Here is a 14,678-nt window from a genome sequence, read left to right as displayed (position 1 = left end):
TGTGCATCAGTACCACCATTATCATTCTTAACATGCAGCAAAAAGCACTCTGTGTCACACCACCATCATCATTCTTAACATGCAGAAAAAGGTATCCTAGGTAGAAAATCAGGGGCTAACACGCATGGGAGCTTGTAAATCTACAAACATTGCAATATTTCCTTGATTTGTATTTTCACAGCACACCTGCCAGCAACATAACTTCTTCCTATTCTGGCCATTCAATTTATGAGTTCCAGCCTCACCTTTCAGACTCTGCGTTAATTAGGTTGCACATCCTACCATAATCGATACTCTAAATTCCTCATCACATTGGAATGCTAACTGAACATTTAACCATCCTTCTATTCAAGGTGAAGCATTTGAATGTGATTTTAAAGACTTGAAGCAAGCATAATTAGGAGTATTTGAGCAGAGACATGAACAGAAGTTGGTTTCCATTCAAATTCTCTAGACCTGCCACATCTAGACCTTACCCTGACTTCCTTGATGGAAGACATTTCTCTTCCCTATAAAGTAGGCTGGAATTGGATAATGAAAAGCCAATGCATGGGCAATTATAGGATCAGGATGCCTTTTACTCTGCCATCACTCTCAGAAAGTGATCGACCCAATTATAAAAGATCTGAACTTGGGATGAGATTTTCACTTCAAATTTCAAAGATACTTTAACAATGTCCTCATCAACAAACCAACCTAGAGTTCCATCGAGGACAGTTGACTGGTCCAAATAGTCATCCAAACCAGTTCAATAATTAGATGACGAATACACTTATGTGATTGAAGGCATCACCAGAACTGGCAAATCCTCCTAATCCCAGGAACTGAAAAGTTATAATCCAAGAAATTATAAAGTTTATTAGGTGGTATTTTGCTACTGTAATAGCCATCATTTGCCAAAACCATCATCTGTTGCAAATTCCAATATCATTTTCCTTGGAACTGGAACCAAGAATGTCCAACATTCAACAAGTACTGAACTCTCTTACACAAGTTTCAGGACAAAGCTCTCCTCAAAATTTCTTGCAGATCATCCTAGTTGTGTGATTTCTTTGATCCTCCATATAATATAAGTATATATATGGCCTCATATAGAAGTCCCTTTTTTGGTAGATATACTATCATTAGTCATAAAGAAAGAGAAAGTATTCACCATTTATAGTAAATAATTTATTTTAAGTTAAGAAAGTTTCCTGAATAAAGAAATATAAAATTTATACAGGAAAGAGACTCCACCAAAATTTGCCAAGCCTCAGACTGCACCCAAAGAGGGCATATGACCTGCTTCCTTGTCCATCCCTCTGATCGCATACTTTCTTTGACTCTAGTTTAGCAAAAGGAATTGTAACATAACGAAATACAAAAAAGCATGGATTTGAGATTTCAGTGAATATTTATAAAGCAAATCAATAACAGGCTATCATAAAGGAGCAGCATCCTCAGCTTTAATCAAATAAAGAGCATATGGCAATGATAAGAAAATTAGAACAACTTCTATTGCATGATACAACACTAATTCTACTTCCTCGCATATATAAGAATATAACAAAGATTTTGATTGAAGAAGAAAATGTCCAAAAGTGTCAGATTTGCAATGTGCATTTCTTTTGAGAATGCCCCAGAAGATGACATCGGCCGCACTGAACAACTCGCTTTGGGCGTTTTAAACTTTCTATCCGAAGAACCTTCTTTTGGGCCGGCCGGGTGGCCGACGAATCTTAGGAGGGCGTATAATAATATCTGCTTTGTTACATCCACCTTCTGTTCCCTCACCTGATTCCTTCCAAAGATTCTATCTGGAATGGGATATATCATTTGTGAATAGGCCTCTCTGTATTTCCTAATGCTGAACACTCTTGAGCATAGAGCCGGACATCTTCACCACAAGATAGAAGTGCAGCAGCCGCATGCGCGCATGGGATACCATAGATTTGCCACCGACGAATGAGCAACACCGGCTCTGTATATCAACAATATTTGTTCTTTCAGATGATACAATCTCAAACTCCACTTTATTTGCACGCAGGACTTGATAACAACGTGAATCAGCATAGCTTCTGAAATAAGCTTCTCAGCAGAGGGAACAGAACAGAGGAACATGACATTCCCATATTGCGACGATCATTAAACCAAGCAGTTAATTGATAGCGTATGTGTTCCATCATTTGCACGATGGGAAGCTCATGGCCATCAAGGGCCCAATTATACAATATCTCTGTAATTCCGAGAGTGAAGTGACCATAACGTACCCCTTCAAAGTATGCAACAGCCCAGAGATTAGGTGGAAAGAGATGGAACCAAGGCATAACATCTTGAACTTCCATCATCTCAGCTACCTTTGCCTCAAATTCAGCTGCAGTGAGAGCATAAACAGCATTCCAAAAGGGTGACTAATTTTGAATTTTTGAACTCATCACGGAAGCTCTCACTTACATAACGCAGGCAGAATCCATGAAAAGCAGTGGGGAAATGGGTTTCACTGCTTCCACAATGCCTTTCTGTCTCTCGGACATATTGTTAATACAGGCATCTTGTCTGTATTAACTCCAAGGAGCTTCCGCAATTCTGATAGAAACCACATCCAATTTTCGTCGCTCTCTGCATCCACAATAGCAAATGCCAATGGATATAGTGTGTCATCAGCATCAACAGCTGAGGCACAAAGCAAACTTCCAAGGTATTTTCCTTTAAGATGAACCCTATCAAGTTCCAATAGTGGTCGGCAAGCATGCAGAAAACCATAGATGATGCACGGTAGGAGGTAAACAGACGATGGAAACTGTTTTCTGGACCGGTGCATAAACTAATGCAATGCTCCCAGGATTTGTTCTCTTTATTTGTTCACAGTATGCTGGAAGAAAGCGATATCCATCCTCAAGAGTGCCATGAACTGCAGCCATGCTTCGCTCTTTCCACGCCAAGCTTGCATGTAAGACACAGCAACCCATGCTGTTCACGGATATCTTGCAATATCTCCTTTGGTTTGTATTGTGGATTATCTCTTAGTCGGGCCTCCACGGATCTGGCAACCCAACCCACGGTGGCTTGCTGGTGATGAAGACCGCGAACTCCTTCACACGTATGCTCCCCATGCAAGGTCCTGATTGAGAAAGTAGCGACACCAGGACACTTTGCCACATGAACTCGCCAGGGCATCCTTCCTTGGAGCACTTGGCTATGAATCGGCTCCTATCAGATTTCACTATCCGAAGATCAAAATGTAAAGCAATAGCAATATCTTTAAGTGTTCTTCTGCAGGCTTCCACATCCGGGAACTCCTGGCCAATGACAAGAGAATGGTCTGGAACAACTAGATTATGATCCTGATGGGCTAATGAGTGGCCAGCCATGAAACAACTATAGCTATCCTTTTTTTTTTCCTCAGAATCAACCAATCAAGCAATAAACAATAATTGCATAATGACAACTAACCCAGCTCATCCAAGGCATCTTATATCAGAACATTACCACACTTGGAGCCATTAGTGGCAATCATCTGGTATCTAAGAACCGATCAAGTTAGACCTGAACATAATGGGGAAAAAGATAGTCTTTTAATCTACCCATCAAATATACAATACAATTTGTATGTTGAAGTTTATGATCAGATCTAATATATTCCTTGTCCACGCAATTGCTTATGCTAGACTAAGCTCACAGTGAAGTGGATCGGTAAAAGAAATTTAGAATGCAACATAATTATCTGAAAAATAAGGGCACTGCAGCAAGAACACAGCCAGAACGAAAGAAAGGTGAAAAAAATTAGGTAACCGATGTAAATTCCAGCAAGCCTGGTCTCAAAAAGTACTTACGAGAGCAAACATCCATTTTTCTAAAAGGTACCACCTAATCCCGCTCAAATCCAGACAAAGCTAGAAATTTAGGACCGGAAAACCCAGCAAAGCTTTCAGGGGCAAGCATGGACCCTAGATACAGCTACAATCCACTCCCCCAACGAGGACAATAACATCATCCCGTCAGAAAATAACAACAAAATTATAGCGCTGGAGAGAAGAACGAATCCATACCGATGCGGCACGAACACCCAAAAGAGAGAAGATCGAAGATCGAACTCCAAGCAGCGCAAGAGGGATCGCGAAGGCGCAACAGAGTGAGATCGATGGATCAAAACCCCAGGAAACCAAATTGGCGACGCAATCAAGCGAGAAATTCTTCGATCTACTTCGATTCTTGCGGGGTTTCTGGGCTGCCGACGAGCGAAGCCGAAGGGGTCGGTAGAAGCCAGAAGGAGGGGGGAGGGGGATGAAAGGTACAAAGGGGGAAGCCGTGGAGAAGGGGCATGGATTCGTACTGCGGAGTTGGTTTGCGGAATACCCTTGCGAGCAGCATATATTTACGCTGCCAAATTAGGATTGGGTACAAGAGCATAGTCTCACACTGAACTTAGGAGCCGACAACGCTCTTAAAAAGATGTCCATGTTTCTTTGTCCAAGTTTATCTCACGCACGCCATCAATGATAATATAATAATATTATAATATATATAATATTTTTAAATATAGATTTATTTAATTTTGATCTATACTACATTAATGCAAGGGAGTTCTGAGTTCTGAGAACAAATCATGTTTTATCCTTTTTCTAATTATCGGTCCTAAAACATCATTTCTTCTCCTTTTTTTTTTTTTTTACTTGCTCCTAAACAAATAAACACTCCATTTCTAATCCCTAACACATAAAGGAAGTTGGAAGGAAAATAGCATAAAGAATGTGATCTCTTAATTTGTTAGAATATATTTATTTAAAGATATTTATAAGAGAGTGTCCATTGCCAAGGATTTGTTATAAAAATAGATAAATAGAGATCATCAAATCTTGTGCTGATTGAGTTTATGCACATAGTAACAGATCTTGCTTCAGGTGGGCCATCGTCCCTCATCACGCTGGCCCAATGCCTATTGACGGCCCAATTGCTTCCTCATCGTGCTGAAGCCTTGGTGAAAAGAAAAGAGTATAAAAAGCGAGAAGGCGAAGGATCCAAGTTGGGTTTTGGGCGCACGGAATACTTCGAGAATGATAGGGATCTCTGCCTCTCCGACGGTAGAAACTAGCCGTTGCCATTCCGCTCTTCTCCTCCCGCTCCCATCTCTCAGAACTCGTCTCCCTCCGAACCTAAAGCCCAGGACGAGCCTCGCACGATCCGGTGGCAGACGAGGCGTACGGTGCAGTAGCAGCGGGCCACCAAGCCCGGGTTCAGGTAATATGCAAACCATTTCCTCCTCCATCTCCTCCTCAATGCCCTCTCTTTGATTAATTTTGGCTGGTGATGTGTTGTTTTGTCATGTTTGTCGACTCCCATATCCTTTTGCTCGTCGGTGGTGGGCTGCTTTTTCTTCGTCGTCAAGGTTTTTGAGAAATTCATTCGGTGCCAAGGTTATTCAAGCAGCATAATTTAGTAATCTCACTATAAAGATCCGGTATCCGATGTTCCCAAGACGATGGGCATCTGTTTGAGAATCTGAACAAATTATTTCGAGATATCAGTCCAGTTTTCGGTCAGAATATGGTATTAGGCATCAAAGGCCTGTCGAACATTAGGGATAATCTACTTCCAGAGCCCCTTACCGGGGCGCAAAGAAATATATGAGAAGAATAGTAAATTTCTATTCACATATAGTAAATTTCTAGGTTTAGGAAACAGAGGCTTCACTCTGGTACTGCCGCAACAAATCCCAAAATCAACCCTTGTATTAGGGGGTCCATCTTGCAATTGATGCTCACTTTTAACTAGCCATCATTTGGATTGAATCACCTCAATGAAATTAATTAAGAATGTACTATAGGCTTTCTGAATTCCTGGTGTCCTCAAAAAAGGAGATTGTTAGAGTAACAAGGTTCCTCATTGACGTTGCAGCTTATGTTTCTATGGCCATTCCAGTTATAAATTCAATTTGATGAACTTATGCATCAAAAGGTTGACTCAAGGCAGACAGGACTGGACATGAGGTTAAAGAAATCAGATAGAGTGAAAGACAATTTGATGATTAGAAATAGGATTTTTTTCCTGATTCAAACAAGGGTGCATCAGCTTGACATATTGAGTATTTGATCACATAGAGGCTCTCCATGCAGTCTGATCAAGGTGAAATTGTGCTCTTTTCCAATGAATAAAACAAAGTTTTTACGGTGTTCAAGGGTAGTTAGTAATATCTAAATGTGCCATTCATAATATTTTGTGAATATATATTATGATCGATCTTTTAAATGAATCTTGTTCAGGTCGGATTAGTGTCTGGAAGCTAAATGTTGGTTCCAGGTTTGGCCTGGGAAAGTCCTACAGTTTTTTTTTTTTTTTTTTTGGTTTGCACTTTGGGAATTGTGGTGATTCATAAATGTTTAGATACCAGAATTATCGGAATGCAATTTTTGAAAGAAAATAAGGATGATATGATTAACATCAGGGATCTTATAACAGTGCTAGACTAAGAAAGAGAAAGAGCTGTGATTTACATGATGATGTTGTCCTGTAAGAGCTTCATATGGATGTTGATTGAAGAATCATTGTTTAAAGTAGAGTCTGATTTTGTCAGTAAAAGTTGCATTGAGAAAATTAGTACAAAACATGCTTTCTTCCACTGTGGTAGGATAAAATATGGATGATAGGATCGAATAAAAGGTACACAAGATTGGATCTCAGATTCAGCGAGTCACATGAATGAGTTTAAGTGAGATCAAACAAACAATTAAACAACTTGTTTGCTTGATGATCAAAATCTCAAATTGAAATTATTCTTTTTTCATATAACAAGGATGTCTATTTGATGCATATTTCAAGTGGTGTCTTGTATCAGTCTATGTCAGCTGGCATGCACTGTGTTGGGCAAGTATTGACACCTAGCATGGGGTTGTCATGGCACCTATAAGGTCTTTTTTAATTTCTTTTCATTGAAATAATCTCTATTATGTCTTTGTATAGTCATATTTATTTTGTTTTGTGGTGGTATGGCATGTGCTTCGGCATGGCAACTGCCATGCCAGCCATAGGTGGCATGCTCAGTGCCAATAGCACATTGATCATTGACTTGATGTATAAACTTGTGCTTGTGAATATTCATCTTTTTGACATTTTATCAAGGAGGATAGATGCTAACACTATTTAACTTCAGCCTACTTTCATTCTATTTTTTCCTCCTAAAGCTAAGAATACTTTCAGAACAATGATGTTTTATGTTTGTTCTCATTTATCAAATTTATTTGGATCTCATTTTTTGTTAAAAGTGATAATTCTTAAAACCTGGAATCCTCACTTTTGTTGTCTATTTTTTTAATAAGAAAAAAAGGGTTTTCTGATTATGTGTTTTCATAAAACTCAAACATTTGGCATCTGAAACGGTCCTAGTAAGATAAAGTATTCTAATGCAGCCTGTATGTTGCGTATGATTCCCTGACTCTAATATATCTCAAACCAAGATTTTAAATCTACCTTAAAATTAGCTTTAGAATTAATATGAAAGTTTCAAGGATGTTAAATATCATGTTAACTCTAGTTATCTAGAATTAAGGGAAATTCCTTTCACTTTCAACTCACTTAGGACTCCTTTTAGTAGGATTTCCGGAGTATTAGTAGGAATGCTACCTTTAGTCGGAATTTTACTAGAAGAAAAAAAACATAATATCTAAATGGCCCCATAGATCAGAATACAAATCAAACTAACATTGGAATTATTGAGTCATTGTAGATTTAGAGGAAGTAGCAGAGTGGCAACAGGGTACACAAAAGTCCTCTTGCATTGCCAGCAGGTACTCATTCTTATGCACTCACATTTGCATTGCCCTTCCAGTCAAGAGAAAGGAGAGGAGAATCAGAAGAGGAAGTGAGATAAGGTTCTACTTCATTTTGATGATTTTGTGATAGTTGTTGTCTTTTAGATTGGTATCAGGAAGTGAGCCCAAATAGTTCCTTAAATGAATTACGAGTAGGGCTTTGCTAATGCACATTGAGCCTTATATTGTTGGAGTTTTAACTGATTTTACAGTCGAAGTGTTTTAGCGAACTCATGATACATAGTCTTTTGGCTGTTTGTATACCTGAAAGAAGGGGAAGAAGGGTGGGGGTGGGGGGCGGCGGGGCCGGTGGGGGTGCGCGGCGCTTGGAGGGGTTGGTAATTGGGATTTTTCAGGTAGAAAGCCTAAGTAGCTCTTCTTGACTAGCAGTTTGAATCCTACTTTATGTTTTTTTGTTGCTTATTTTGAGGTCTGTGGGTGCACTTTTCAGCTTTTCATCTCGATTTCTTCTGATGATGCTTGATTCCACGCACCTACATGCACCCCTAAAAAAATGTGCCACTATTAAGTAGTGACTTCTTTCATGACTATCTAATACTTAGGGTTGGTATTAGACAACATGAATCTAATATAATGTCTCCTTTATGATTCCATAGATTATTTATGCTTTCTTTATGGGACTGTTTATAATCTTCAATAGGTTTCTTATGTATAAGTTGGAAAATCCATTCAGGCATCTTAGCTTTTTGCAGAATAAGCTTGATCATGCCATTTTTGCCCATTGAACTGATGCAGGTGCTTGGATGCAAATCTGAACTTTCATTGGGAAATTGCACTGTATAGACAAAGGAGAGAAATAAAACAGTGGAAAACACTTTCAGGAATGTTTGGTGTGAATGGGATAGATATATAGGTTAGCCAGAGGACCATGTTTTTGCAAGCTATGCAGGGAATTTGTGCAGTTCTTTGTGAAGGAAGCATGTGAGTCCTGGTATCCAAATTGCTAATATGGGCTTCAGAGAGTTATCGTTTCCATCGTCATTCACTTAACATGTTGAACCCATTATCTTAACTATCTTATGTTGGAAGCATTTCATTCAAGTGATTCAGTTTATGTGTTTTTCTTCTGTTGCTACATTCAGTTTATGAACTTTCGTAACTTTTCATTCTAAAAAAAAAGATCTTGCAACTTTCAAGCACCAGACAACATACTCTTACTTAACTTGCTGTAAATTGTAAATAAAGTTATCTCAGCATGTGCTCTCAAATGATGTGATTTCAGATTTACTAGAACAAATGGTCCTGTACACAGTTATGTATCTATCAACATATGTCTTCTGGCTAATGAGTTCTGACTATTGGATAGGTGACAATGATAGCAAAGCTATTCTTGATGCATTTTTCTTGGGCAAAGCTTTCGCAGAAGCACTAAATGAAAGAATAGGATCTACAGTGGGGGAGATCTTGAGTGTGATTGGTCAATGGCAAGCTGAGCAACAAAAGCAAGTCCAAGATTTCCAGGTGAGGATCCAAGATTTTGTAGTTAATGTAGTAATCATATGTGAGTTTTATATTTTTGAAAGCTTCTCCTTTTGATGGTCCAATTTCTTATTGTTCATGTGATTTTTCGGGGAAAATGCAAATTTGACTGGGCTCATTCAATATCAATGCGTTGGAAAATAGAAGTCTCATTTGTTGGTAGAAATTGAAACTAAATATGCTTAGTTCAGGAATAAACATGAGTAGCTTCTCTAATAATTTGGCTGGGAGCTGCTCACATGCTCTAAAGCAGTATGTAGTATGCTTGATAGTTTGTTTCTAGATTTCCGTTTTTTGATAATGCCAAATTAAATATGATGAACATTTTTGGATTTTTGAGACATCTAACAGCAAAGATTGTTACCACATAGTGCACTAGTAGGATCATAGTGTATATAAATCAGCATTTACATGTTTTATTGCGCTGTCCTTTTGTGCTGTGGTGGCATGCACATTCTTTCTTATTTTCATCTGTTTTGTATCATGTATATTCTGTATATAGCTTTATCCTGTACCTGCTCATGTGCGCTGTCCAATTTTATGTTGAGGTCCTTTATATGATTATATAGAACTAGCTAAGGAACACTGCACTGTGGATGGGAAAAGTAAGAGGTTGAAATCAAAATGGCCAAATAGTAAACTTTATAGCATGAGACAAAGTAAAGAGGGATTCAAGTATTTTATAATTCTGAAATTTTAAAGAACTTAGCTATTCTAAACTTGAAAAAAGGCATCCTAGTGCATGGCTTCTGCCATTTCAGGGTCTGTAGGGTGTCAGATGTATGTAGCCCGACTCCTGTGTGCGGAGAGATGGTTTCAAATCTATGACACCCAGGTTACAATTGAGTAAAGTTATCATTGCCCTAAGGTCCATCATTGACTATTCTAAACTTGAAATGAAGAATTAAAAACAATTAGAGACAAAATAAATGAATTCATGATAGTTGAAGAGATAATGTAGAGAATCTAGAGATACTTGTTGCCTTCAGCCTTGATGCCTGAGGGTAAGCAAAAGGATACTGTATCAGAACAACAAATTAAGCAGATATATTGAACTAAAATATCAATCATAGATCTTTATGATGAATCACTATTATAAAGCAGTGGAATAAGTCTGGGGATTTATCTTGTAATTTCAAGAACATGAAAACATATTAGTGGGAGTTATGAACAGTGAAAGAAGAAGCCCAGGAGGCATGTTTGACTTTGACTTGTAGACCGTTCAAAATAGGGCCCATGACTCCGAGAAAGCTGTCAATATATCATTTGTCTGGATGCTGTTACTGTATGTTGCCTTCCACTGATTGAAGTAAAGCTTCGACAAGACCAGTTAGCACTTCTTTTATGCCTTACTGTTTATTACGAAATATTCAACCTTACTGATATTGCCAGGTACTCTTTTTTTCAAAGAAGAAAAAAAAAATACCTGCACTTTTTGAATTGGTAATCTGTGATTAAGATTTCTGTGAATTCTATTTTGTACGTTATAAGATTGCTTTGACAAGGCTAATCAATGCAGGAAGAAGTGATAGAGAGAGCGAAAAAAGCCAAGGAGAGAGCTTCTCTAGAGGTGATGGAAGAACGAGGTGTCATCTCAAAGTCTCTGAGGGCACCTTCGGATACTGCGACTCCAGCTGATTCACCGCCATCTCCGGATCCCAAAACTGAGGATCCTTTCCAAGAGATGTTGAAGGATTAGCTTGCTCTTGCACTCTTTGGCTTGCCATACAGAAAACTAATATATTTTTAATATCTTGATGCTGTATTAGAATCTAGGCTCTCTTCAGCATGGTAGGCCATGATCCGTGAAACCGGTGTTTCAGAGCAACAGCTTGCCTTCCGGCAGCAAACGGTGCCTTTTCTTGTGCTTGATTCTTAGATTATTGATGGTTATCTTTTGTTATGGCATGCATGTGGAATACAGCAGCACATACATTTTTATCCGAAGCAAGCTGAATTTGTGGCTATTTTCTAATGGTCAGTCCTAGTTCCGCTGAGGGATATCGACAAGAAGCAGTTTAACATAGGGCTGTGAGAGATGTTATGTACGTAGTGTTAGGTCAACGACAGATGAGCTTCGATGTTGTCAGCTTGTTCTGAGTAATTGGACTGAAAGTTCGAGAATTTTATGTCTAGAAAATGAAGGATATAATCACGATGTGGAGACTACGAAACTTGTGCAGCTTACCGAGCCAGCACTCATTTGTATGTATATAGTGGCAAGTCAATATGCATAGATGAGCTCGGATGTTGCCAGATTATTTTTAACATCTCTTCTTTGGGAAAATATTTTTGACATATCTCAGTTCAAAATTTAATAATTTTAAGAGCCTATTTTCCTTCCCAAATGTGTTCCAAGTCTAAATCTCGAAACCCAGGATCTGGGTTCCAAAGGGAGTGTTATATCCTCGGTTATCATCAACATCAATCAAGCTTTTAGAATCAGACTTGCTAAGCTCGTCTCAACTCCTAACCTGTCTGAATCATAATTCATGCTGAGTGCCCCTCACACCAAGCGGTGGCATCTGTTCAAGTCAACGTGGGAGTCTTTCTCCTCATTCAATTTCCAATCTGGCCAAAGCGTGGGTAAATCCATTCCCTTTTGCAGTAGAATAGAGGTGGAACCGATAGCAGGACAAGTCTGGACGGACAGAAACATTTCCAATCTGGCCAAAGCGTGGGTAAATCCATTCCCTTTTGCAGTAGAATAGAGGTGGAACCGATAGCAGGACAAGTCTGGACGGACAGAAACATAGGCAGGACAGGAGCTGAATTGGCGATCGACAAGTTTGGACTCGGATCTGACCCGATCAACGGACCGGTTCGTTAGGCCCAGGTCCAACGTGACCTTTTTCTTCTCGCAGGTCCCGTCGACTGGCGGGAAGAGGGGGAGGCCAAAATGTTTCAAATCTGGCGCCGAGAGGATCCCAAACCCTCTTTGGCGAAGGGGAGAAGCAGCCAGTAGCCGCTAAAAACACTAACGCGATTTCTAAATGAAGGCGAACCAGTCAGGTGTGAGGCCGTTCGGCCAGACTACCCTTCTAACCTCTTTCGTCTCCACATCAAGGTGCTCTCATCAAGGTGCTCTCTTTCCTTGTTTGTTGTTATATTTTTTTTTTATTCTATCCGTCTCGTAGGAGAAATTTTATTAGGGTTTGGTTTGTATTATTTCCAGGCATCCCAATGAAGACGCACAGTCGAAGACGTCGAAGCAATCGGTGTCGCTATCCGAGTTCTTGAATCGAAAGATCGTAAAAACTACCAGCAGATCGATTAAGGTATTGCCATGGCTTAAATCTTTTCATAGGTTTCCGTCCTGAAAAGCTTGCTGAATGGGATGATTCCTTCCATCGCAGGTGAAGCAGAGCACCTTTGCGACGATTGGGTCTGGCAACAAGGATTTGGGGCGTAAAAGAGATGATGAGGCTGGTGAGGGTTTGGTTCTTGATCAAGCTCGTTTCTGGCGATTCAATCGGCCAGCAAAAGATGAATGCGGCATGGGAACAAGCGGGGTTGGGGGAGTTGCAGGATTTGAGTCGGAATCTGCAGGAGTTAACCGGGATTCAAGGAAAAGAAAGGACCCATGTGGAGTTCGTTCGGGTTTGTGTTGGATTTTGGACCTACATGTTCCCGACTTTGGTTTAGTATTTAAAAATTTCTGACTTTTTCCTATATGTTTGTTGTTTTTTTAATCATTTTGATGCATCATTAGATGAAGGGTGTGAGATGCCAACCAACTATGCTGATAGCTGAGGGCCTGTCTGCATCCTTTTCTTCTTTAATAATTTAGTATTAAAATCTATCCTAAATATAAACATTAGAATTTCACGATTTAGCTTATTGAATTGTATATTTCTCACAATATGTTAGCATTATGGGAATTAGATTAATTGAAATGGGCCTTGGACTTCTTAAGAACAATATGCTTACTAATATTAAGTATTTTGTTATTTGAGCTAAGTTCCTCCTGGAATTAAGAGTTCCTATAGTAATCGATGTCTTGTTCTGAAACGTGCAATGAAATATAGCTATCCCTTTTTCTTGTTCCCCATCAAAGACCTGCTTATCACTATTTATTTTGGTTTCAGAAGGTAGATAAAAAAATTTCCTACACCCACATGCGTGCAAACGTATGTGTATATTTGTATTTGTGCATGTATGTATCAACTAAAGTTGAGCTCTTTTTATATGTTGTCTTACCATATTAAATAGTAGACGTTTCTGGTAGGTATCGAGAACTTGATCATGTCATCCTCATTTGCAATGAATCATCATCATTTGCTATGTCATTATTGTATTTTTTAAACTAGTCCAATGAAACCATTGATTTATTGGACCTTGATGATCTGATAGGCTAATATAAATGGACAAAATTGTTATTATCGTCCAATTATGGAAATCAAAAATGAAAGCTAGGGATGCTAAAGCAAGAAATTTAGGACATTTCTCTTATTGTTTCTACATAATGCCAAATAGGCTATAAATTTGATGTCATGCTTATGCACTTATCATCAGCTTTGACAAATTCTCTCAAAAAAATTATCAGCTTGATAGTCATCTGAGTTCTTTCTTCATCGTGCAAAGATTGGTTAACTTGTCGACTTTTTCATTAAGATGATGTTGATATGTACGTCTGACATTTCTGGAGGTTCATTCTTGTTTACTCTTCAAATTATCAGATAGTTCACTTAATAAATTGGCTTATCAGTTTTTGTTGACCTGTTTCAGAAGCTAACAACATGAAGCTCACTCTCTATCCTCTTTGATTTGTCAGCTGATGATGAGAGGGATTCTACCCCTAAGTATTTAGTCATTCTTGGAGATGATCCAAAGCCCCGACCAAAGAAAAGAGAGAAGAGGTTCATAAACAACGAAGCCAAACCCTTTTATAATCACTGTAAGTAGTGCTAATTTTAATCAATTAGCGTAATGCGCTAGTGAGCAAACACCTGCATGTTCTGTAAATGTCCCCAAACACATTCATGAAGAAAATTGTGTACACCACCTTTGTTGGTGGATCAAATGAAACGGCATCAGATGCATTTACTTGGAAAAGAAAATTTCTACAGATTCCTGGATGGAGTGAACTTTGGTGGGGAGACAAAACAACTAGAAGATTTGGCTGAGGGCACGGCTTATTAAATTTGTTTGTTTGGACTTTTTTTGAGTCCACATCTTGTGGACCTCGTATCATCTTAATTTGAGAGGATTTATGCCTGCGAGTCTATCAAGTGCTTTCGCCTAATTTGTGCTTTCACTGAGGCCAATGCGTTATATTTTATTTACCATCAGAGTAAATAATTGCTTATATTGTGCATTTGTGTTTTCAGATGCAAACGGATGTGGATGGTGGGAAGGTGACAAGGAAGGAGTAGATAGCGAAGAGGTTGGCTG

At 38.9% G+C, this 14,678-nt stretch overlaps 2 protein-coding genes and 1 pseudogene across 2 annotated transcripts; 2 read left to right on the top strand and 1 right to left on the bottom strand.

Moving 5' to 3' along the window:
- Positions 1-1,535: 1,535 nt before the first annotated feature.
- LOC140857070 (uncharacterized) lies at positions 1,536-4,271 on the bottom strand (annotated as a pseudogene).
- A 713-nt stretch (positions 4,272-4,984) lies between these two features.
- On the top strand, positions 4,985-11,231 carry LOC105044221 (uncharacterized). Its single transcript, XM_010922046.4, has 3 exons — positions 4,985-5,217; positions 9,112-9,266; positions 10,804-11,231. The coding sequence occupies exons 1-3, from the start codon at positions 5,034-5,036 to the stop codon at positions 10,981-10,983; spliced, it is 519 nt and encodes a 172-aa protein (XP_010920348.1). The 5' UTR covers positions 4,985-5,033; the 3' UTR covers positions 10,984-11,231.
- Positions 11,232-11,383: 152 nt separating this feature from the next.
- Positions 11,384-14,678, top strand: LOC105044222 (uncharacterized; the record flags this gene model as incomplete). Its single annotated transcript, XM_010922047.4, is given in 5 exon segments — positions 11,384-12,351; positions 12,460-12,562; positions 12,641-12,884; positions 14,059-14,181; positions 14,615-14,678. Coding segments are annotated over 5 exon segments (608 nt in total), but the record flags the coding sequence as incomplete, so codon positions are not given.

This window comes from Elaeis guineensis, chromosome 4, assembly GCF_000442705.2.
Source record: "Elaeis guineensis isolate ETL-2024a chromosome 4, EG11, whole genome shotgun sequence".
NCBI classification, from domain to species: Eukaryota; Viridiplantae; Streptophyta; class Magnoliopsida; order Arecales; family Arecaceae; genus Elaeis; species Elaeis guineensis.
The sequence above is the reverse complement of the archived record's forward strand: the minus strand, read 5'-3'. Positions and strand labels throughout refer to the sequence as shown.

Excerpts from the sequence above, each read along its gene's own strand:
- LOC105044221 (XM_010922046.4), top strand. The coding sequence starts at position 5,034 with ATGATAGGGATCTCTGCCTCTCCGACGGTAGAAACTAGCCGTTGCCAT. Across the intron at positions 5,218-9,111 it reads GCCACCAAGCCCGGGTTCAG|GTGACAATGATAGCAAAGCT; the intron begins GTAATATGCAAA and ends ACTATTGGATAG. Across the intron at positions 9,267-10,803 it reads AGCAAGTCCAAGATTTCCAG|GAAGAAGTGATAGAGAGAGC; the intron begins GTGAGGATCCAA and ends TAATCAATGCAG.